This window comes from Nipponia nippon, unplaced genomic scaffold (assembly GCF_047370975.1).
Source record: "Nipponia nippon isolate SJK-2023a ecotype South Korea unplaced genomic scaffold, ASM4737097v1 scaffold_11, whole genome shotgun sequence".
Lineage (NCBI taxonomy): Eukaryota > Metazoa > Chordata > Aves > Pelecaniformes > Threskiornithidae > Nipponia > Nipponia nippon.
The window spans coordinates 25944924-25966852 of record NW_028262302.1 but is presented as its reverse complement, the minus strand read 5'-3'; the positions used below and the strand labels follow the sequence as shown (position 1 = coordinate 25966852).

General features: G+C 58.4%; 5 protein-coding genes across 5 annotated transcripts; 1 reads left to right on the top strand and 4 right to left on the bottom strand.

Moving 5' to 3' along the window:
* Window positions 1–2151: 2151 nt before the first annotated feature.
* LOC148056898 (inositol 1,4,5-trisphosphate receptor-interacting protein-like 1) lies at window positions 2152–3699 on the bottom strand. The gene has a single exon (XM_087747095.1). The coding sequence runs from the start codon at window positions 3682–3684 to the stop codon at window positions 2152–2154; it is 1533 nt and encodes a 510-aa protein (XP_087603221.1). The 5' UTR covers window positions 3685–3699.
* A 1810-nt stretch (window positions 3700–5509) lies between these two features.
* LOC148056897 (inositol 1,4,5-trisphosphate receptor-interacting protein-like 1) lies at window positions 5510–7566 on the bottom strand. The gene has a single exon (XM_087747040.1). It carries the CDS (start codon window positions 7549–7551, stop codon window positions 6019–6021), a length of 1533 nt encoding a protein of 510 aa, XP_087603166.1. The 5' UTR covers window positions 7552–7566; the 3' UTR covers window positions 5510–6018.
* A 1810-nt stretch (window positions 7567–9376) lies between these two features.
* On the bottom strand, window positions 9377–11433 carry LOC148056896 (inositol 1,4,5-trisphosphate receptor-interacting protein-like 1). Its single transcript, XM_087747039.1, has one exon. It carries the CDS (start codon window positions 11416–11418, stop codon window positions 9886–9888), a length of 1533 nt encoding a protein of 510 aa, XP_087603165.1. The 5' UTR covers window positions 11419–11433; the 3' UTR covers window positions 9377–9885.
* A 1810-nt stretch (window positions 11434–13243) lies between these two features.
* On the bottom strand, window positions 13244–15207 carry LOC148056895 (inositol 1,4,5-trisphosphate receptor-interacting protein-like 1). The gene has a single exon (XM_087747037.1). The coding sequence runs from the start codon at window positions 15190–15192 to the stop codon at window positions 13753–13755; it is 1440 nt and encodes a 479-aa protein (XP_087603163.1). The 5' UTR covers window positions 15193–15207; the 3' UTR covers window positions 13244–13752.
* Window positions 15208–19394: 4187 nt separating this feature from the next.
* Window positions 19395–20630, top strand: LOC148056894 (inositol 1,4,5-trisphosphate receptor-interacting protein-like 1). The gene has a single exon (XM_087747038.1). It carries the CDS (start codon window positions 19602–19604, stop codon window positions 20628–20630), a length of 1029 nt encoding a protein of 342 aa, XP_087603164.1. The 5' UTR covers window positions 19395–19601.
* The last annotated feature ends 1299 nt before the right edge of the window (window positions 20631–21929 follow it).

The window sequence follows — 21929 nt, the reverse complement described above, 5'->3', positions numbered from 1 at the left end:
GGCGCTCCCGTGAGCGGCTGGGCCCTTCATGCAGCCTCACAACCCACCCTGCCAGGGGCCCACATTTCTGCCCCAGCCCTCGTCCAGCCCAGCCTCCCCCGGCGTGTGCACTCACCGCTGGCCCAGGCCGTACTGGGGCAGCGCTGCCTGCTGGCGCCCCTGATAACCGCCCCCATTGTGACTCGTCACAGGCGCCAGAGCGCATCACAGGCACGTGCACCGTGCGACCCTGCCCTTCGGCCCCACCCCGGCTCAGCGACTCACAGCTGTCCTGGTGTACTGGCTAAAGCTGAGCTAGAGTTAATTTTCTTCACAGGAGCTTGCGTGGTGCTTTAGTTTGGATTTATCATCATCTGCCTGCCAGTGGCAATCTCATCATCATAGCATACCCTGAGTTGGAAGCGACCCACGAGGATCATCGAGTCCAACCCCTGGCTCCACACTGGCCAACCTTGAAGTTAAATCATAGAATCACAGAATCATAGACGTTGGAAAAGACCTTTAAGATCATTGAGTCCAACCCTTAACCTAACACTGCCAAGCCCACCACTAAACATGGCCCTAGGCGCCACGTCTACACATCCTATAAATACCTCCAGGCATGGTGCCTCAACCACTTCCCTGGGCAGCCTCTTCCAACACTTGATAACCCTTTGGGGGAAGAAATTTTTCCTAATATCCAATCTAAACCTCCCCTGGCGCAACTTGAGGCCATTTCCTCTCCTCCCATCGCTTGTTCCCTGGGAAAAGAGACCGACCCCCACCTCGCTACAACCTCCTTTCAGGTAGCTGTAGAGAGCGATAAGGTCTCCCCTCAGCCTCCTCTTCTCCCGGCTAAACAACCCCAGCTCCCTCAGCCGCTCCTCATAACACCGGTACACCCTTCACCAGCTTCGTTGCCCTTCTTTGGATGCGCTCCAGCACCTCAATGTCCTTCTGTAGTGAGGGGCCCAAAATTGAACACAGTACTCGAGGTGCGGCCTCATCAGTGCCGAGTACCGGGGCACGATCACTGCCCTAGTCCTGCTGGCCACACTATTTCTGATACAAGCCAGGGTGCTCTTGGCCTTCTTGGCCACCTGGGCACACTGCCACCTGTCGACCAACACCCCCACGGCCTTTCCCGCCAGGCAGCTCTCCAGCCACTCTTCCCCAAGCCTGTAGCCTTGCATGGGGTTGTTGTGACCCAAGTGCAGGACCCAGCACTGAGCCTTGTTGAACCTCATACAGCTGGCCTCGGCCCATCGATCCCGCCTGGCCAGATCCCTCTGCAGAGCCTTCCTACCCTCCAGCAGATCAACACTCCCGCCCAACTTGGTGTCGTCTCCAAATTTACTCAGGGTGCGCTCGATCCCCTCGTCCAGATCATTGAGAAAGAGATTAAACAGAACTGGCCCCAATACTGGCCCTGTGCCTGATGAACCACACCTCTGCCACAGCACAGCTCTCTGGCCACGTCCTGCTGCTGGTAACACTGGCCTCTGCCTACTCGAGGCTCAGGAAGGTGTCCGAGTCATCTTGCTGCAGACCAAAGACCATCTCAATCAAGAGGGTACTATCGCAAGCGTTTGTCAGCCGGAGCCTGCGGGAGCTTGCCTTTGTCACAAGCCTCCTTGCAACGGCCTCTTCAGCTGCATCAGGTCTGACTGCCCAGACTGTGCTTTTGCTGTGGAGGAAAGGTGCGGCAGCGATTCCCACTGCCGATTGACCAGCGTCTTCTCCGTATCCTGTGTGCTCAGTTCTGTGGCACCAGCTCCCCGGGGAGTGTCTAGGCTGGGTAGGTTCTCCACCCGGACCCCAGTGAACGCACAGAGGCACATCAGCGGTGCCTCTCGCTTGGTCCCTGCCCAGCCAGAGCTGCCAGCAAGAGTTTCTGGGCCCATGTGAAATGCCATCCTGGCCGCAGCCAGTGCGAGGGGAAAGCAGGGCGAAACTAATCGTTGTCGCCACTGTAGCTGCCAGCGGCTGCTGTGCTGGGGACAGCATCGAGAGGAGAACGCTGCTGCCGCTCTTGGTAGAGGGCTGCTGCGCAGGGTTTGCCCTTTCCTCTCTGTGTCACGCATTCTGCCCTTGTGTTCCCCGTGGTATGAGGTCATTGTCTGTCGTCAGCTGTCAGACCCTGAAACACAGCTCTGTGCATGAAGAGCTCTTTCAGCAGCCGTAGATCAGCAGTCTTGTGAGCCGATCTTGCAGCTCATCGAACTCACGCAGTGCCTCCGCGTAGCTGGCCGGATCCTGCGCCAGGCTCTGGAAGAGGTTGAGTGGCTCAGCTGCTTGGAAGGCTGGGGGCAAGACGATCTCCTCAGGCACCCTCTCGTTGCCAAAGAAGAAGTGGTCGAGGCATTTCTCCTCCAGGCAGCAGCGCAGGTACTGCATGACATCCTGCAGCCGCAGCAGGAAATGCCTCCTGCGCCAGCCTGACAGGGGTAGCGTGGTCAGGAGGTGCATCACAACTGTCTTCAAGGTATAGGTGGAAAAGCCTGTGCCCACCAGGATGCGGGCACAGAGCTGCAGGCATTTGAGGTGGAAGCTGTCCTGTGGGACCTGCCTCGCCATATGCCTCAAGAACTTCTCCTCTGCCACAGCGTAGCTCTCCGACCACATGGTGCTTGGGGTGAAGATGGCCTCTGTAGTCTGGCTGCTCAGGAAGATGTCTGAGTCGCCTTGCTGCACCCCAAACATCATCTCAATTAAGAGACTTCTTTTGCCGTCTTTTGTCACCTGGAATTTGCAGGAGCGGCTGGAGGGCAGCACCCTTAGACGGTGGTTGGACGACTCAGGCAAAACCACCCAGGCAGCTTTCACCAGCTCCTGGAACCAGAGGGCAGTTTTCTCCACATCTAGGTAGGAGCCCGTGCAGAGGGTGCGTAGGAGGCTGGGGTCCTGATTCCTCCTCAGGTCCTGCTCGGGGTGGTGGAGGAAGCACAGCATCTCTCCTGCCAGCTGCTCCCTTGTGCAGGTGCACACCAGCTCCACGTCGATGCAGAAGATTCTCGACGGTATCTCCCCCACATTACGCAATTCCAGGTGGAAGGCGTGCCCACGGGGAGGCCGCAGGGGCATGAGCAGAGGGTAGATGATGCCTTCCTCATCGGGACTCCAGCCTTCGAAGGCGCTGCCCACCCCGATGGCTGGTTGCAGCACTGGGAAGAAACTATTTGACAAGAGCACTTGGAGGACACGGAGGAGGTCGCCCACCAAGTCCTGCACCACCTGGCACTCTGTGGCCAGGTTCTGAACTGGCCACTGTATGTGCTCCTCAAAAAACCTTCCCAGGTAATCTGCATCATCGTCGTCGTCTTCCTCCTCCACCTCCACCTGCTCCCTGTCGCTGCTGCTGGCTGACTGGCTGACGGCTCCTTTTCCTCCACCACCAGACCACCAGCAGAGCCCCAAGAGCAGGACCAGGACTCCAGCAATGGCCCAGAACTGCCACTGCTGCAAGGCAGCAAAGAGCAGGGCTCCCCAGGAAAAGCCGCTCTGCTCCTGGGCCCTCGGCTCCTGCCTCCTCTGCTCCTGGCTCCTCTGCTCCAGCTCCTGCAGCAGCTGAGCCACCTCCTGGCTCAGCTGCTCCGCATGCTGCTGCATGCACTCACGTGTGGCCTCATCCAGCTCATCACCGACCATCGGCAGGTTCAGAAAGATGCTTTTCACAAGCCAGATGAGGAATTTTGTGGCAGCCATGGCCTGCAGGAAGAGGGAGAGAAGGGGTTCAGTGGGGCTGCGAGGGAGGGAGCTGGCGGCAGGGGGAGCAGGGACGGGAGCCGCAGGGAGCTGGCGGCACCTAGGAGAGGGGGCGAGGCAGCTGGGAGGCAGCAAGGCCTGCGCCCAGCCCCAGCGGCGCTAGCGACACCGTGCCCTGCCCCAGGCGCTCCCGTGAGCGGCTGGGCCCTTCATGCAGCCTCACAACCCACCCTGCCAGGGGCCCACATTTCTGCCCCAGCCCTCGTCCAGCCCAGCCTCCCCCGGCGTGTGCACTCACCGCTGGCCCAGGCCGTACTGGGGCAGCGCTGCCTGCTGGCCCCCCTGATAACCGCCCCCATTGTGACTCGTCACAGGCGCCAGAGCGCATCACAGGCACGTGCACCGTGCGACCCTGCCCTTCGGCCCCACCCCGGCTCAGCGACTCACAGCTGTCCTGGTGTACTGGCTAAAGCTGAGCTAGAGTTAATTTTCTTCACAGGAGCTTGCGTGGTGCTTTAGTTTGGATTTATCATCATCTGCCTGCCAGTGGCAATCTCATCATCATAGCATACCCTGAGTTGGAAGCGACCCACGAGGATCATCGAGTCCAACCCCTGGCTCCACACTGGCCAACCTTGAAGTTAAATCATAGAATCACAGAATCATAGACGTTGGAAAAGACCTTTAAGATCATTGAGTCCAACCCTTAACCTAACACTGCCAAGCCCACCACTAAACATGGCCCTAGGCGCCACGTCTACACATCCTATAAATACCTCCAGGCATGGTGCCTCAACCACTTCCCTGGGCAGCCTCTTCCAACACTTGATAACCCTTTGGGGGAAGAAATTTTTCCTAATATCCAATCTAAACCTCCCCTGGCGCAACTTGAGGCCATTTCCTCTCCTCCCATCGCTTGTTCCCTGGGAAAAGAGACCGACCCCCACCTCGCTACAACCTCCTTTCAGGTAGCTGTAGAGAGCGATAAGGTCTCCCCTCAGCCTCCTCTTCTCCCGGCTAAACAACCCCAGCTCCCTCAGCCGCTCCTCATAACACCGGTACACCCTTCACCAGCTTCGTTGCCCTTCTTTGGATGCGCTCCAGCACCTCAATGTCCTTCTGTAGTGAGGGGCCCAAAATTGAACACAGTACTCGAGGTGCGGCCTCATCAGTGCCGAGTACCGGGGCACGATCACTGCCCTAGTCCTGCTGGCCACACTATTTCTGATACAAGCCAGGGTGCTCTTGGCCTTCTTGGCCACCTGGGCACACTGCCACCTGTCGACCAACACCCCCACGGCCTTTCCCGCCAGGCAGCTCTCCAGCCACTCTTCCCCAAGCCTGTAGCCTTGCATGGGGTTGTTGTGACCCAAGTGCAGGACCCAGCACTGAGCCTTGTTGAACCTCATACAGCTGGCCTCGGCCCATCGATCCCGCCTGGCCAGATCCCTCTGCAGAGCCTTCCTACCCTCCAGCAGATCAACACTCCCGCCCAACTTGGTGTCGTCTCCAAATTTACTCAGGGTGCACTCGATCCCCTCGTCCAGATCACTGAGAAAGAGATTAAACAGAACTGGCCCCAATACTGGCCCTGTGCCTGATGAACCGCACCTCTGCCACAGCACAGCTCTCTGGCCACGTCCTGCTGCTGGTAACACTGGCCTCTGCCTACTCGAGGCTCAGGAAGGTGTCCGAGTCATCTTGCTGCAGACCAAAGACCATCTCAATCAAGAGGGTACTATCGCAAGCGTTTGTCAGCCGGAGCCTGCGGGAGCTTGCCTTTGTCACAAGCCTCCTTGCAACGGCCTCTTCAGCTGCATCAGGTCTGACTGCCCAGACTGTGCTTTTGCTGTGGAGGAAAGGTGCGGCAGCGATTCCCACTGCCGATTGACCAGCGTCTTCTCCGTATCCTGTGTGCTCAGTTCTGTGGCACCAGCTCCCCGGGGAGTGTCTAGGCTGGGTAGGTTCTCCACCCGGACCCCAGTGAACGCACAGAGGCACATCAGCGGTGCCTCTCGCTTGGTCCCTGCCCAGCCAGAGCTGCCAGCAAGAGTTTCTGGGCCCATGTGAAATGCCATCCTGGCCGCAGCCAGTGCGAGGGGAAAGCAGGGCGAAACTAATCGTTGTCGCCACTGTAGCTGCCAGCGGCTGCTGTGCTGGGGACAGCATCGAGAGGAGAACGCTGCTGCCGCTCTTGGTAGAGGGCTGCTGCGCAGGGTTTGCCCTTTCCTCTCTGTGTCACGCATTCTGCCCTTGTGTTCCCCGTGGTATGAGGTCATTGTCTGTCGTCAGCTGTCAGACCCTGAAACACAGCTCTGTGCATGAAGAGCTCTTTCAGCAGCCGTAGATCAGCAGTCTTGTGAGCCGATCTTGCAGCTCATCGAACTCACGCAGTGCCTCGGCGTAGCTGGCCGGATCCTGCGCCAGGCTCTGGAAGAGGTTGAGCGGCTCAGCTGCTTGGAAGGCTGGGGGCAAGACGATCTCCTCAGGCACCCTCTCGTTGCCAAAGAAGAAGTGGTCGAGGCATTTCTCCTCCAGGCAGCAGCGCAGGTACTGCATGACATCCTGCAGCCGCAGCAGGAAATGCCTCCTGCGCCAGCCTGACAGGGGTAGCGTGGTCAGGAGGTGCATCACAACTGTCTTCAAGGTATAGGTGGAAAAGCCTGTGCCCACCAGGATGCGGGCACAGAGCTGCAGGCATTTGAGGTGGAAGCTGTCCTGTGGGACCTGCCTCGCCATATGCCTCAAGAACTTCTCCTCTGCCACAGCGTAGCTCTCCGACCACATGGTGCTTGGGGTGAAGATGGCCTCTGTAGTCTGGCTGCTCAGGAAGATGTCTGAGTCGCCTTGCTGCACCCCAAACATCATCTCAATTAAGAGACTTCTTTTGCCGTCTTTTGTCACCTGGAATTTGCAGGAGCGGCTGGAGGGCAGCACCCTTAGACGGTGGTTGGACGACTCAGGCAAAACCACCCAGGCAGCTTTCACCAGCTCCTGGAACCAGAGGGCAGTTTTCTCCACATCTAGGTAGGAGCCCGTGCAGAGGGTGCGTAGGAGGCTGGGGTCCTGATTCCTCCTCAGGTCCTGCTCGGGGTGGTGGAGGAAGCACAGCATCTCTCCTGCCAGCTGCTCCCTTGTGCAGGTGCACACCAGCTCCACGTCGATGCAGAAGATTCTCGACGGTATCTCCCCCACATTACGCAATTCCAGGTGGAAGGCGTGCCCACGGGGAGGCCGCAGGGGCATGAGCAGAGGGTAGATGATGCCTTCCTCATCGGGACTCCAGCCTTCGAAGGCGCTGCCCACCCCGATGGCTGGTTGCAGCACTGGGAAGAAACTATTTGACAAGAGCACTTGGAGGACACGGAGGAGGTCGCCCACCAAGTCCTGCACCACCTGGCACTCTGTGGCCAGGTTCTGAACTGGCCACTGTATGTGCTCCTCAAAAAACCTTCCCAGGTAATCTGCATCATCGTCGTCGTCTTCCTCCTCCACCTCCACCTGCTCCCTGTCGCTGCTGCTGGCTGACTGGCTGACGGCTCCTTTTCCTCCACCACCAGACCACCAGCAGAGCCCCAAGAGCAGGACCAGGACTCCAGCAATGGCCCAGAACTGCCACTGCTGCAAGGCAGCAAAGAGCAGGGCTCCCCAGGAAAAGCCGCTCTGCTCCTGGGCCCTCGGCTCCTGCCTCCTCTGCTCCTGGCTCCTCTGCTCCAGCTCCTGCAGCAGCTGAGCCACCTCCTGGCTCAGCTGCTCCGCATGCTGCTGCATGCACTCACGTGTGGCCTCATCCAGCTCATCACCGACCATCGGCAGGTTCAGAAAGATGCTTTTCACAAGCCAGATGAGGAATTTTGTGGCAGCCATGGCCTGCAGGAAGAGGGAGAGAAGGGGTTCAGTGGGGCTGCGAGGGAGGGAGCTGGCGGCAGGGGGAGCAGGGACGGGAGCCGCAGGGAGCTGGCGGCACCTAGGAGAGGGGGCGAGGCAGCTGGGAGGCAGCAAGGCCTGCGCCCAGCCCCAGCGGCGCTAGCGACACCGTGCCCTGCCCCAGGCGCTCCCGTGAGCGGCTGGGCCCTTCATGCAGCCTCACAACCCACCCTGCCAGGGGCCCACATTTCTGCCCCAGCCCTCGTCCAGCCCAGCCTCCCCCGGCGTGTGCACTCACCGCTGGCCCAGGCCGTACTGGGGCAGCGCTGCCTGCTGGCCCCCCTGATAACCGTCCCCATTGTGACTCGTCACAGGCGCCAGAGCGCATCACAGGCACGTGCACCGTGCGACCCTGCCCTTCGGCCCCACCCCGGCTCAGCGACTCACAGCTGTCCTGGTGTACTGGCTAAAGCTGAGCTAGAGTTAATTTTCTTCACAGGAGCTTGCGTGGTGCTTTAGTTTGGATTTATCATCATCTGCCTGCCAGTGGCAATCTCATCATCATAGCATACCCTGAGTTGGAAGCGACCCACGAGGATCATCGAGTCCAACCCCTGGCTCCACACTGGCCAACCTTGAAGTTAAATCATAGAATCACAGAATCATAGACGTTGGAAAAGACCTTTAAGATCATTGAGTCCAACCCTTAACCTAACACTGCCAAGCCCACCACTAAACATGGCCCTAGGCGCCACGTCTACACATCCTATAAATACCTCCAGGCATGGTGCCTCAACCACTTCCCTGGGCAGCCTCTTCCAACACTTGATAACCCTTTGGGGGAAGAAATTTTTCCTAATATCCAATCTAAACCTCCCCTGGCGCAACTTGAGGCCATTTCCTCTCCTCCCATCGCTTGTTCCCTGGGAAAAGAGACCGACCCCCACCTCGCTACAACCTCCTTTCAGGTAGCTGTAGAGAGCGATAAGGTCTCCCCTCAGCCTCCTCTTCTCCCGGCTAAACAACCCCAGCTCCCTCAGCCGCTCCTCATAACACCGGTACACCCTTCACCAGCTTCGTTGCCCTTCTTTGGATGCGCTCCAGCACCTCAATGTCCTTCTGTAGTGAGGGGCCCAAAATTGAACACAGTACTCGAGGTGCGGCCTCATCAGTGCCGAGTACCGGGGCACGATCACTGCCCTAGTCCTGCTGGCCACACTATTTCTGATACAAGCCAGGGAGCTCTTGGCCTTCTTGGCCACCTGGGCACACTGCCACCTGTCGACCAACACCCCCACGGCCTTTCCCGCCAGGCAGCTCTCCAGCCACTCTTCCCCAAGCCTGTAGCCTTGCATGGGGTTGTTGTGACCCAAGTGCAGGACCCAGCACTGAGCCTTGTTGAACCTCATACAGCTGGCCTCGGCCCATCGATCCCGCCTGGCCAGATCCCTCTGCAGAGCCTTCCTACCCTCCAGCAGATCAACACTCCCGCCCAACTTGGTGTCGTCTCCAAATTTACTCAGGGTGCACTCGATCCCCTCGTCCAGATCACTGAGAAAGAGATTAAACAGAACTGGCCCCAATACTGGCCCTGTGCCTGATGAACCGCACCTCTGCCACAGCACAGCTCTCTGGCCACGTCCTGCTGCTGGTAACACTGGCCTCTGCCTACTCGAGGCTCAGGAAGGTGTCCGAGTCATCTTGCTGCAGACCAAAGACCATCTCAATCAAGAGGGTACTATCGCAAGCGTTTGTCAGCCGGAGCCTGCGGGAGCTTGCCTTTGTCACAAGCCTCCTTGCAACGGCCTCTTCAGCTGCATCAGGTCTGACTGCCCAGACTGTGCTTTTGCTGTGGAGGAAAGGTGCGGCAGCGATTCCCACTGCCGATTGACCAGCGTCTTCTCCGTATCCTGTGTGCTCAGTTCTGTGGCACCAGCTCCCCGGGGAGTGTCTAGGCTGGGTAGGTTCTCCACCCGGACCCCAGTGAACGCACAGAGGCACATCAGCGGTGCCTCTCGCTTGGTCCCTGCCCAGCCAGAGCTGCCAGCAAGAGTTTCTGGGCCCATGTGAAATGCCATCCTGGCCGCAGCCAGTGCGAGGGGAAAGCAGGGCGAAACTAATCGTTGTCGCCACTGTAGCTGCCAGCGGCTGCTGTGCTGGGGACAGCATCGAGAGGAGAACGCTGCTGCCGCTCTTGGTAGAGGGCTGCTGCGCAGGGTTTGCCCTTTCCTCTCTGTGTCACGCATTCTGCCCTTGTGTTCCCCGTGGTATGAGGTCATTGTCTGTCGTCAGCTGTCAGACCCTGAAACACAGCTCTGTGCATGAAGAGCTCTTTCAGCAGCCGTAGATCAGCAGTCTTGTGAGCCGATCTTGCAGCTCATCGAACTCACGCAGTGCCTCGGCGTAGCTGGCCGGATCCTGCGCCAGGCTCTGGAAGAGGTTGAACGGCTCAGCTGCTTGGAAGGCTGGGGGCAAGACGATCTCCTCAGGCACCCTCTCGTTGCCAAAGAAGAAGTGGTCGAGGCATTTCTCCTCCAGGCAGCAGCGCAGGTACTGCATGACATCCTGCAGCCGCAGCAGGAAATGCCTCCTGCGCCAGCCTGACAGGGGTAGCGTGGTCAGGAGGTGCATCACAACTGTCTTCAAGGTATAGGTGGAAAAGCCTGTGCCCACCAGGATGCGGGCACAGAGCTGCAGGCATTTGAGGTGGAAGCTGTCCTGTGGGACCTGCCTGGCCATATGCCTGAAGAACTTCACCTCTGCCACAGCGTAGCTCTCCGACCACATCGTGCTTGGGGTGGAGATGGCCTCTGTAGTCTGGCTGCTCAGGAAGATGTCCGAGTCGCCTTGCTGCACCCCAAATATAATCTCAATTAAGAGACTTCCTTTGCCGTCTTTTGTCACCTGGAATTTGCAAGACCGGCTGGAGGGCAGCACCCTTAGACGGTGGTTGGACGACTCAGGCAAAAACACCCAGGCAGCTTTCACCAGCTCCTGGAACCAGAGGGCAGTTTTCTCCACATCTAGGTAGGAGCCCGTGCAGAGGGTGCGTAGGAGGCTGGGGTCCTGATTTCTCCTCAGGTCCTGCTCGGGGTGGTGGAGGAAGCACAGCATCTCTCCTGCCAGCTGCTCCCTTGTGCAGGTGCACACCAGCTCCACGTCGATGCAGAAGTTTCTCGCCAGTATCTCCCCCACACTATGCACTTCAAGGTGGAAGGCGTGCCCACGGGGAGGCCGCAGGGGCACGAGCAGGCGGTAGATGATGCCTTTCTCATCGGGACTCCAGCCTTCGAAGGCACTGCCCACCCCGATGGCTGGTTGCAGCACTGGGAAGAAACTATTTGACAAGAGCACTTGGAGGACACGGAGGAGGTCGCCCACCAAGTCCTGCACCACCTGGCACTCTGTGGCCAGGTTCTGAACTGGCCACTGTATGTGCTCCTCAAAAAACCTTCCCAGGTAATCTGCATCATCGTCGTCGTCTTCCTCCTCCACCTCCACCTGCTCCCTGTCGCTGCTGCTGGCTGACTGGCTGACGGCTCCTTTTCCTCCACCGCCAGACCACCAGCAGAGCCCCAAGAGCAGGACCAGGACTCCAGCAATGGCCCAGAACTGCCACTGCTGCAAGGCAGCAAAGAGCAGGGCTCCCCAGGAAAAGCCGCTCTGCTCCTGGGCCCTCGGCTCCTGCCTCCTCTGCTCCTGGCTCCTCTGCTCCAGCTCCTGCAGCAGCTGAGCCACCTCCTGGCTCAGCTGCTCCGCATGCTGCTGCATGCACTCACGTGTGGCCTCATCCAGCTCATCACCGACCATCGGCAGGTTCAGAAAGATGCTTTTCACAAGCCAGATGAGGAATTTTGTGGCAGCCATGGCCTGCAGGAAGAGGGAGAGAAGGGGTTCAGTGGGGCTGCGAGGGAGGGAGCTGGCAGCAGGGGGAGGAGGGACGGGAGCCGCAGGGAGCTGGCGGCACCTAGGAGAGGGGGCGAGGCAGCTGGGAGGCAGCAAGGCCTGCGCCCAGCCCCAGCGGCGCTAGCGACACCGTGCCCTGCCCCAGGCGCTCCCGTGAGCGGCTGGGCCCTTCATGCAGCCTCACAACCCACCCTGCCAGGGGCCCACATTTCTGCCCCAGCCCTCGTCCAGCCCAGCCTCCCCCGGCGTGTGCACTCACCGCTGGCCCAGGCCGTACTGGGGCAGCGCTGCCTGCTGGCCCCCCTGATAACCGTCCCCATTGTGACTCGTCACAGGCGCCAGAGCGCATCACAGGCACGTGCACCGTGCGACCCTGCCCTTCGGCCCCACCCCGGCTCAGCGACTCACAGCTGTCCTGGTGTACTGGCTAAAGCTGAGCTAGAGTTAATTTTCTTCACAGGAGCTTGCGTGGTGCTTTAGTTTGGATTTATCATCATCTGCCTGCCAGTGGCAATCTCATCATCATAGCATACCCTGAGTTGGAAGCGACCCACGAGGATCATCGAGTCCAACCCCTGGCTCCACACTGGCCAACCTTGAAGTTAAATCATAGAATCACAGAATCATAGACGTTGGAAAAGACCTTTAAGATCATTGAGTCCAACCCTTAACCTAACACTGCCAAGCCCACCACTAAACATGGCCCTAGGCGCCACGTCTACACATCCTATAAATACCTCCAGGCATGGTGCCTCAACCACTTCCCTGGGCAGCCTCTTCCAACACTTGATAACCCTTTGGGGGAAGAAATTTTTCCTAATATCCAATCTAAACCTCCCCTGGCGCAACTTGAGGCCATTTCCTCTCCTCCCATCGCTTGTTCCCTGGGAAAAGAGACCGACCCCCACCTCGCTACAACCTCCTTTCAGGTAGCTGTAGAGAGCGATAAGGTCTCCCCTCAGCCTCCTCTTCTCCCGGCTAAACAACCCCAGCTCCCTCAGCCGCTCCTCATAACACCGGTACACCCTTCACCAGCTTCGTTGCCCTTCTTTGGATGCGCTCCAGCACCTCAATGTCCTTCTGTAGTGAGGGGCCCAAAATTGAACACAGTACTCGAGGTGCGGCCTCATCAGTGCCGAGTACCGGGGCACGATCACTGCCCTAGTCCTGCTGGCCACACTATTTCTGATACAAGCCAGGGTGCTCTTGGCCTTCTTGGCCACCTGGGCACACTGCCACCTGTCGACCAACACCCCCACGGCCTTTCCCGCCAGGCAGCTCTCCAGCCACTCTTCCCCAAGCCTGTAGCCTTGCATGGGGTTGTTGTGACCCAAGTGCAGGACCCAGCACTGAGCCTTGTTGAACCTCATACAGCTGGCCTCGGCCCATCGATCCCGCCTGGCCAGATCCCTCTGCAGAGCCTTCCTACCCTCCAGCAGATCAACACTCCCGCCCAACTTGGTGTCGTCTCCAAATTTACTCAGGGTGCACTCGATCCCCTCGTCCAGATCACTGAGAAAGAGATTAAACAGAACTGGCCCCAATACTGGCCCTGCGCCTGATGAACCGCACCTCTGCCACAGCACAGCTCTCTGGCCACGTCCTGCTGCTGGTGACACTGGCCTCTGCCTACTCGAGGCTCAGGAAGGTGTCCGAGTCATCTTGCTGCAGACCAAAGACCATCTCAATCAAGAGGGTACTATCGCAAGCGTTTGTCAGCCGGAGCCTGCGGGAGCTTGCCTTTGTCACAAGCCTCCTTGCAACGGCCTCTTCAGCTGCATCAGGTCTGACTGCCCAGACTGTGCTTTTGCTGTGGAGGAAAGGTGCGGCAGCGATTCCCACTGCCGATTGACCAGCGTCTTCTCCGTATCCTGTGTGCTCAGTTCTGTGGCACCAGCTCCCCGGGGAGTGTCTAGGCTGGGTAGGTTCTCCACCCGGACCCCAGTGAACGCACAGAGGCACATCAGCGGTGCCTCTCGCTTGGTCCCTGCCCAGCCAGAGCTGCCAGCAAGAGTTTCTGGGCCCATGTGAAATGCCATCCTGGCCGCAGCCAGTGCGAGGGGAAAGCAGGGCGAAACTAATCGTTGTCGCCACTGTAGCTGCCAGCGGCTGCTGTGCTGGGGACAGCATCGAGAGGAGAACGCTGCTGCCGCTCTTGGTAGAGGGCTGCTGCGCAGGGTTTGCCCTTTCCTCTCTGTGTCACGCATTCTGCCCTTGTGTTCCCCGTGGTATGAGGTCATTGTCTGTCGTCAGCTGTCAGACCCTGAAACACAGCTCTGTGCATGAAGAGCTCTTTCAGCAGCCGTAGATCAGCAGTCTTGTGAGCCGATCTTGCAGCTCATCGAACTCACGCAGTGCCTCGGCGTAGCTGGCCGGATCCTGCGCCAGGCTCTGGAAGAGGTTGAGCGGCTCAGCTGCTTGGAAGGCTGGGGGCAAGACGATCTCCTCAGGCACCCTCTCGTTGCCAAAGAAGAAGTGGTCGAGGCATTTCTCCTCCAGGCAGCAGCGCAGGTACTGCATGACATCCTGCAGCCGCAGCAGGAAATGCCTCCTGCGCCAGCCTGACAGGGGTAGCGTGGTCAGGAGGTGCATCACAACTGTCTTCAAGGTATAGGTGGAAAAGCCTGTGCCCACCAGGATGCGGGCACAGAGCTGCAGGCATTTGAGGTGGAAGCTATTAGGTGGGGCGTGCCTGGCCATATGCCTGAAGAACTTCACCTCTGCCACAGCGTAGCTCTCCGACCACATCGTGCTTGGGGTGGAGATGGCCTCTGTAGTCTGGCTGCTCAGGAAGATGTCCGAGTCGCCTTGCTGCACCCCAAATATAATCTCAATTAAGAGACTTCCTTTGCCGTCTTTTGTCACCTGGAATTTGCAAGACCGGCTGGAGGGCAGCACCCTTAGACGGTGGTTGGACGACTCAGGCAAAAACACCCAGGCAGCTTTCACCAGCTCCTGGAACCAGAGGGCAGTTTTCTCCACATCTAGGTAGGAGCCCGTGCAGAGGGTGCGTAGGAGGCTGGGGTCCTGATTTCTCCTCAGGTCCTGCTCGGGGTGGTGGAGGAAGCACAGCATCTCTCCTGCCAGCTGCTCCCTTGTGCAGGTGCACACCAGCTCCACGTCGATGCAGAAGTTTCTCGCCAGTATCTCCCCCACACTATGCACTTCAAGGTGGAAGGCGTGCCCACGGGGAGGCCGCAGGGGCACGAGCAGGCGGTAGATGATGCCTTTCTCATCGGGACTCCAGCCTTCGAAGGCACTGCCCACCCCGATGGCTGGTTGCAGCACTGGGAAGAAACTATTTGACAAGAGCACTTGGAGGACACGGAGGAGGTCGCCCACCAAGTCCTGCACCACCTGGCACTCTGTGGCCAGGTTCTGAACTGGCCACTGTATGTGCTCCTCAAAAAACCTTCCCAGGTAATCTGCATCATTGTCTTCTTCCTCTTCCTCATCCACCTGCTCCCTGTCGCTGCTAGAGCTCTCCTCGTCACTGTTGTCCACCTCAGAGATTCTTTTCGTGAGCCACCAGCAGAGCCCCAAGAGCAGGAACAGGACTCCAGCAATGGCCCAGAACGGCCACTGCTGCAAGGCAGCAAAGAGCAGGGCTCCCCAGGAAAAGCCGCTCTGCTCCTGGGCCCTCGGCTCCTGCCTCCTCTGCTCTTGGCTCCTCTGCTCCAGCTCCTGCAGCAGCCGAGCCATCTCCTGGCTCAGCTGCTCCGCATGCTGCTTCATGCGCTCACGTGTGGCCTCATCCAGCTCATCACCGACATCAGCAGGTTCAGAAAGATGCTTTTCACAAGCCAGATGAGGAATTTTTTGGTAGCCATGGCCTGCAGGAAGAGGGAGAGAAGGGGTTCAGTGGGGCTGCGAGGGAGGGAGCTGGCGGCAGGGGGAGTAGGGACGGGAGCCGCAGGGAGCTGGCAGCACCTAGGAGAGGGTGCGAGGCAGCTGGGAGGCAGCAAGGCCTGCGCCCAGCCCCGGCGGTGGTAGCGGCTCCGTGCCCTGCCCCAGGCGCTCCCGTGAGCGGCTGGGCCCTCGATGCAGGGTCACAACCCACCCTGCCAGGGGCCCACGTTTCTGCCCCGGCCCTTGTCCAGCCCAGCCTCCCACTGTGTGTGCACTCACCGCTGGCCCAGGCCATACTGGGGCAGCGCTGCCTGCTGACGCCCCTGATAACCACCCCCATTGCGTCTTGTCACAGGCTCTAGAGTGCAGCACAGGCATGCCCACCAGCCAGCCCCGCCCTTCCGCCCCACCCCGGCTCAGCGACTCACAGCAGCCCCAGGCACCTAAAGGCCCCCCACACCCACAAAGTACAGACCCACCCGCGCGGACAGGGCTCCCAGGGCCTCCCTTTACAAAGCAGGCAGAGGCCCCCCAAACCCTTACCAAACATCACATCGGGAAGACGCTCCCCGGGGAGCTGGTGCCGCAGAACTGAAGATGCCGCACATGGGGAACACGCTGCTCAGCCGGCACTGGGAATTGCTGCCGCACCTTTCCTCCACAGCAAAAGCACGCTCTGGGGAGTGGGACCCCATGCAGCTGAAGGGGCCGGTACAAGGAGCCTGGCAACAGAGACTCCCGTCACGACCTGGACAGCGACTGCCTGCCCTCTTTGAGAGAGTCCAATCCCTCTGGCAGCGTTACCCTGGGCAAAGATGTCAATAAATCACTCGGTTAACACACAAACACTGCGTCTGGGAGCGCCTGTGCATCGCTTTGTTGGGGAACGCAGGCAGAGGGTGCTGACAGCTCAGCTGCCACAGAGTTGGGGAGCATTTTGCAGAAGAGCTGGTGCAGTGGGCTCTGGTTCCAGTGATTTCACTGAGCTTTGGCTTCCCAGGTGTTGTGGGTTAATCCCAGCAGGCAGCTTGACATCACACAGCTGCTCATTCACTTGCCCCCAGTGGGATGGCAGAGAGAATCCGCAGGGTAAAAGTGGGAAAGGTTGTGGGTTGAGAGAGGACAGGTTGGCAGGTGAAGCAAGAGCTACAGGCCCAGGCAAAGCAACATAAAGAATTCATTCACTACTCCCCTGGTCTGCTGACCAGACCTGCCTTTCCAGGAGGGTACTGCCTCGCTGGGGCTCAGGTTGAAGGCGCTACCAGGAAACTTCCTAACCCGGTATGGCCCTCAGATTATTACCAGCTCTTGCTTTGTCACGTGGGTACCCACAAAGTCGCGACGAGAAGCCCAAGGGCGGTCAAAAGAGACTTCAAGGCCTCGGGGAGATTGGTAAAGGGATCAGGAGCGCAGGTAGTATTCTCCTCTGTCCTCCCAGTTGTAGGGAATGACATTGAAAGAAACAGGCAGCCGCAGCGTATCAATACCTGGCTCCAAAGCTAGCGTCACTGGCAGAATTTGGGGTTTTCCAATCATGGGATGGTCTATGCGACACCAGGCCTGCTGGGGTCTGACGAGAGGCACCATTCTCAATGGGAGAAAAGTATTTTTGCTCACCAGTTAGCGGGGCTGATGGAAAGGGCTTGAAACTAGGTTTGAAGGGGGCAAGGGATAAAATCGGGCTTACTAGTGGTAAGCTATGGGACGGCATGGCAACGTTTGAGGGATGGCGCGCTAGCGAGAGCTTTCACTCTGCTCCACGACGTACTGAGGACGCCGGAGCGCATTTGAAATATTTGTACGGTAATGCACGTGCTGTGAGGAATAGACAGGAGGAACTAGAGGCCTTGGCTCAGTCCCAGAGCTCTGGCATCGTTGGCATAAGTGAGACCTGTTGGGAAGAGTCCTGTGGCTGGAGTGCTGGCATGGACGGTTATAGGCTGTTCCGGAGAGAGAGGCGGGGCAGGCGAGGCGGAGGGGTAGTGCTGTATGCAAAGGAGGGCTTGGACTGTACAGCGCTTGCAGCTGAGGACGACGTGGTTGAGAGCCTCTGCGTAAAGATTAGGGGAAAAGCCAATAAAGCGGAAGTTCTTGCAGGAGCCTACTATGGATCACGCAGCCAGGATGATGACACTGATGTAGTATTCTATAAGGAATCAAGGGAAATCTCTAGATCAGCTGCCCTGTGTCGTCCTTCTGGGCGACTTCAACGTCCCAGCTGCTGGAGTCCTGGTCCTGCTCTTCAGGCTCTGCTGGTGGCTCAGGAAAAGAATCCATGAGGTGGACAGCAGCGACGAAGAGAACTCGAGCAGCAACACAGGCCAGGAGGAGGTTGAGGAGCAGAAGGAGGAAGAAAGTGAAGAAGAAGATCCGGATGATGAGAGGGATCTGGTCAGGATTTCTGCAAAGCCTATCCAGTAGCCATGGCAGAACCTGGCCTACAAGTGCCACGTAGTGGAGGAACTGGTGGGCTACCTTCTCTGTGTCTCCCCACGTGCTCTTCTCAAATAGTTTCTTCCCCGTGCTGCAAGCAGCCACCATGGCAGGCACTTCCTTCAAAGGCTCAGAATCCCTGTGAGGATGATGCTGTCTGCAGCCTGCTCATGCCCCTGCAGCGCCCCTGTGGGCGCACCTTCCACCTGGAGCTGGACACCACGGGGGAGATGCCGGCGAACGGCTCCTGCGTCCATGTGGAGCTGGAGGGCACCTGCACGAGGCAGCAGCTGGTGGAGAACACGCTGTGCTTACTCCACCCCCCCAAAGAGGACCTGAGGAGGAATCAGGGTCCCAGCCTCCTACGCACTCTCTGCACTGGCTCCTTCCTAGATGCGGAGAAAACTGCCCTCTGGTTCTAGAACTTTGTGATCTCAGGCTGAGTGGAGGTGCCTCAGTCGTGTCGCTACACTATGAAGGTGCTACTCTCCAGCCGCTCCTGCAAACTGCAGCTGACAAATGCCTCCAGGAGAGCCCTCTTCGTTGAGATGATGTTTGGGGTGCAGCAAGGCCACTCGGACTTCTTCCTGAGCAGCCAGACTACAGAGGCCATCCCCACCCCAAGCATGATGTGGCCGGAGAACCCCTGTGTGTTCACTGGGGTCCGGGTGGAGAACCAAGGTTAAAGAAAGCTTTTGAGATGTCTCCAGTTCAAAGCATGCACTTGTGCAGTACATGGCTCGTTTATAAGAAGCAGTGGCCTGACGGCAGCTGTGTGGCAGCAGATTTTTGCCCTGCTTTCCCTTTTCACTCTAAAGGCCATGGTGGCCATTTGACATGGACCGAGAAACTCCCAGGCAGCTCCGGCTGGGCAGGGAGCAAGCGAGACGCACCGCTGATGCGCCTCCGTGTACTCACTGGGGTCAAGGCGGAGAATCTGCGCGTCCCAGACACTCCCCAGGGAGCTGGTAGTGCAGAACTGAAGATGCTGGGCATGGAGAAGACGGTGCTCTATCGGCAGCGGGCGTTGCCGCCTGGGGAATCTCCACCCTTGGGAAATGTCTCTTTGGAAGCAATGTCCTCTCGCAGTGGCACGGCAGGAACAGAGATCCTGCCATGGACAGGCCCCGTCCCACTGCCAGGGTATACGTCACCACCCACCCATCGGTGTGACAAAGGCACCAAGAGCACAGCCATGTCCACGAGCACGGAGGTCAGCATCAAGGGAGCTGATCCCATCTCACGGGATTGCATTTCAAGGAGCAAAGCATCCACGGGTCCCATCACCCAATGTGATGTTTGGTAAGGGTTTGGGGGGCCTCTGCCTGCTTTGTAAAGGGAGGCCCTGGGAGCCCTGTCCGCACGGGTGGGTCTGTACTTTGTGGGTGTGGGGGGCCTTTAGGTGCCTGGGGCTGCTGTGAGTCGCTGAGCCGGGGTGGGGCGGAAGGGCGGGGCTGGCCGGTGGTCATGCCTGTGATGCACTCTAGTGCTGTGACAAGACGCAATGGGGGTGGTTATCAGGGGCGTCAGCAGGCAGCGCTGCCCCAGTATGGCCTGGGCCAGCGGTGAGTGCACACGCAGGGGGAGGCTGGGCTGGACGAGGGCCGGGGCAGAACTACGGGCCCCGGTGGGGTGGGTTGTGACCCTGCATCAAGGGCCCAGCCGCTCACGGGAGCGCCTGGGGCAGGGCACGGAGCCGCTACCGCCGCTGGGGCTGGGCTCAGACCTTGCTGCCTCCCGGCTGCCTCGCCCCCTCTCCTAGGTGCCGCCAGCTCCCTGCGGCTCCCGTTGCTGCTCCACCCACCGCCAGCTCCGTCCCTCGCAGCCCCACTGAACCCCTTCTCTCCCTCCTCCTACAGGCCATGGCTACCACAATATCCTTCATCCGCTTTGTGCTAAGCATCATCCAGCTCCCGCAGATGGTCGGTGATGAGCTGGATGAGGCCACGCGCGAGCGCATGCAGCAGCGTGCGGAGCAGCGGAGCCAGGAGATGGCTCGGCTGCTGCAGGAGCTGGAGCAGACGAGCCAGGAGCAGAGGATTCAGGAGCAGAGCAGCTTTTCCTGGGGAGCCCTGCTCTTTGCTGCCTTGCAGCAGTGGCAGTTCTGGGCCATTGCTGGAGTCCTGGTCCTGCTCTTGGGGCTCTGCTGGTGGCTCAGGAAAAGGAGCCGTCAGCCAGGCAGCAGCAGCAAGGCGGGCAGTTCCGGAAAAAAGGTGGATAAGGAGGAGCAAGAAGAAAAACCCAGTGTTGCACTGCCTGTGGGCAGAATTTCGGCCAAGCGCCTCCTGGACCTGCCACAATCGTTCACAATGGTGGAGGAGCTGGCAGATGAACTTCTCCATATCTGCGGAAAACTTTCCCGGAATAGTTTCAAGCCGCGTCTGAAGCCAGCCATCAGGGTGAGCAGCGCCTTAGGAGGCTGGAGTTCCTGTGCCGATGATGCTGTCTACTGCCTGCTTGTGCCTCTGAAGGCCCCCCATGGACACACTTTCCACCTGGAGCTGGGCACCGCGGAGGAGATGCCGGCAAGGAACTGCAGCCTCCGCGTAGAGCTGAAGTGCATCTGCAGGAGGCAGCGGCTGGTGGAGGACATGCTGTGCTTCCTCCACCACCCCAAGGAGGAGCTGAGGAGAAATCAGGGTCCCAGCCTCCTAGGCACCCTCTGCACCGGCCCCTACCTGGACATGGAGAAAACCACCCGCTGGTTCCAGATATTGGTAAAAGCGGCCTGGGTGGTTCTGCCTCAGTGGAGACACTGCCGTCTAACAGTGCTGCCCTCCAGGCGCTCCTGCAAGCTCTGGCTGACAAACGCTTGCGATAGTACCCTCTTGATTGAGATGGTCTTTGGTCTGCAGCAAGATGACTCGGACACCTTCCTGAGCCTCGAGTAGGCAGAGGCCAGTGTCACCAGCAGCAGGACGTGGCCAGAGAGCTGTGCTGTGGCAGACGCTAGACGGTCCCCGGGGAGCTGGTGCCGCAGAACTGAGCACGCTGGAGACGGAGAACTTTTCCTCCACAGCAAAAGCAGGCTGTGGGCAGTCAGACCTGATGCAGCTGGAGGCCATTGCAAGGAGGCTTCTGACAAAGAGTCCCGTTACCACCTGGACAGCGACTGCCCTCCCTGTTTGAGAGAAAAGAAAATGCAGCTTTGAGGATGTCAGCAGCAGTGAGGAGGAGAGCTCCCACCATGACATGGAGCAAGAGGAGGAAGAGGAGGAGGAAAAAGAGGAGGAGGAGGAGGAGGAGAAGGAGATGTAGAAGGGAGAGTAAGATGAGGAGGGTTCGAGGGGTAGGAGGCAGAACAAAGTGAAGAAAATCCCTATGAAGACAGGAATTTGGGCATTTTTTTTGAAAAGTGCTTTCAGTGTCCAGTGCAGAACCTGGCCAACAAATGCAATGTGGCGGAGGAGGTGGTTGTAACTTCTTTTGTTTTTTCAGATTGCTATTCTTGAGTAATTTCTTCCTGGTGCTGTAGCCAGCCATCAGGGTGTGCAGTGCCTTTGAAGGCTGGAGTCCTCATGAGGACGATGTTGTCTAGAATCATAGAATCATTAAGGTTGGAAAGGACCTCTGAGATCGAGTCCAACCATTAACCTAACTGCCTGGTCCACCTCTAAACCATCGATCCAGCCTGTCCAGATCCCTCTGTAGAGCCTTCCTACCCTCCAGCAGATAAATGCTCCCACCCAACTTGGTGTTGTCTGCAAGAGGGACAATCCCAGTCAGGCAGCAGAGCTCCTACGGGCTTTCTGGGTTGGTGTAGATTTTTCTTAGCACGAGTGGACTTAAAGGAACTGCTGTGTTTTGGGAGGAGGATATTGATGGATATTAAGGAAAACAGTTCATAGAATCATAGAATACCAGGTTGGAAGGGACCTCAAGGATCATCTGGTCCAACCTTGGCAAAAGCATGTTTAGACAAGATGGCCCAGCAGCCTGTCCAGCTGAATTTTAAAAGTGTCCAGTGTTGGGGAATCCACAACTTCCCTGGGGAAATTATTCCAATGGCTAATAGTTCTCATTGTGAAAAAATTTTCCTCTTGTGTCCAATTGGTATCTCCCCAGGAATAACTTGTACCCATTACCCCTCGTCTTTTCCATGAGACTCCTTGTAAAGAGGGAGTCTCCATTTTCTTTGTAGCCACCCTGTAAATACTGGAACATGGTGATAAGGTCTCCCCTAAGCCTTC

Coding starts and splice junctions, on each gene's coding strand:
- LOC148056895 (XM_087747037.1), bottom strand. CDS start 15,192: ATGAAGCAGCATGCGGAGCAGCTGAGCCAGGAGATGGCTCGGCTGCTG.
- LOC148056894 (XM_087747038.1), top strand. CDS start 19,602: ATGGCTACCACAATATCCTTCATCCGCTTTGTGCTAAGCATCATCCAG.
- LOC148056896 (XM_087747039.1), bottom strand. CDS start 11,418: ATGGCTGCCACAAAATTCCTCATCTGGCTTGTGAAAAGCATCTTTCTG.
- LOC148056898 (XM_087747095.1), bottom strand. CDS start 3,684: ATGGCTGCCACAAAATTCCTCATCTGGCTTGTGAAAAGCATCTTTCTG.
- LOC148056897 (XM_087747040.1), bottom strand. CDS start 7,551: ATGGCTGCCACAAAATTCCTCATCTGGCTTGTGAAAAGCATCTTTCTG.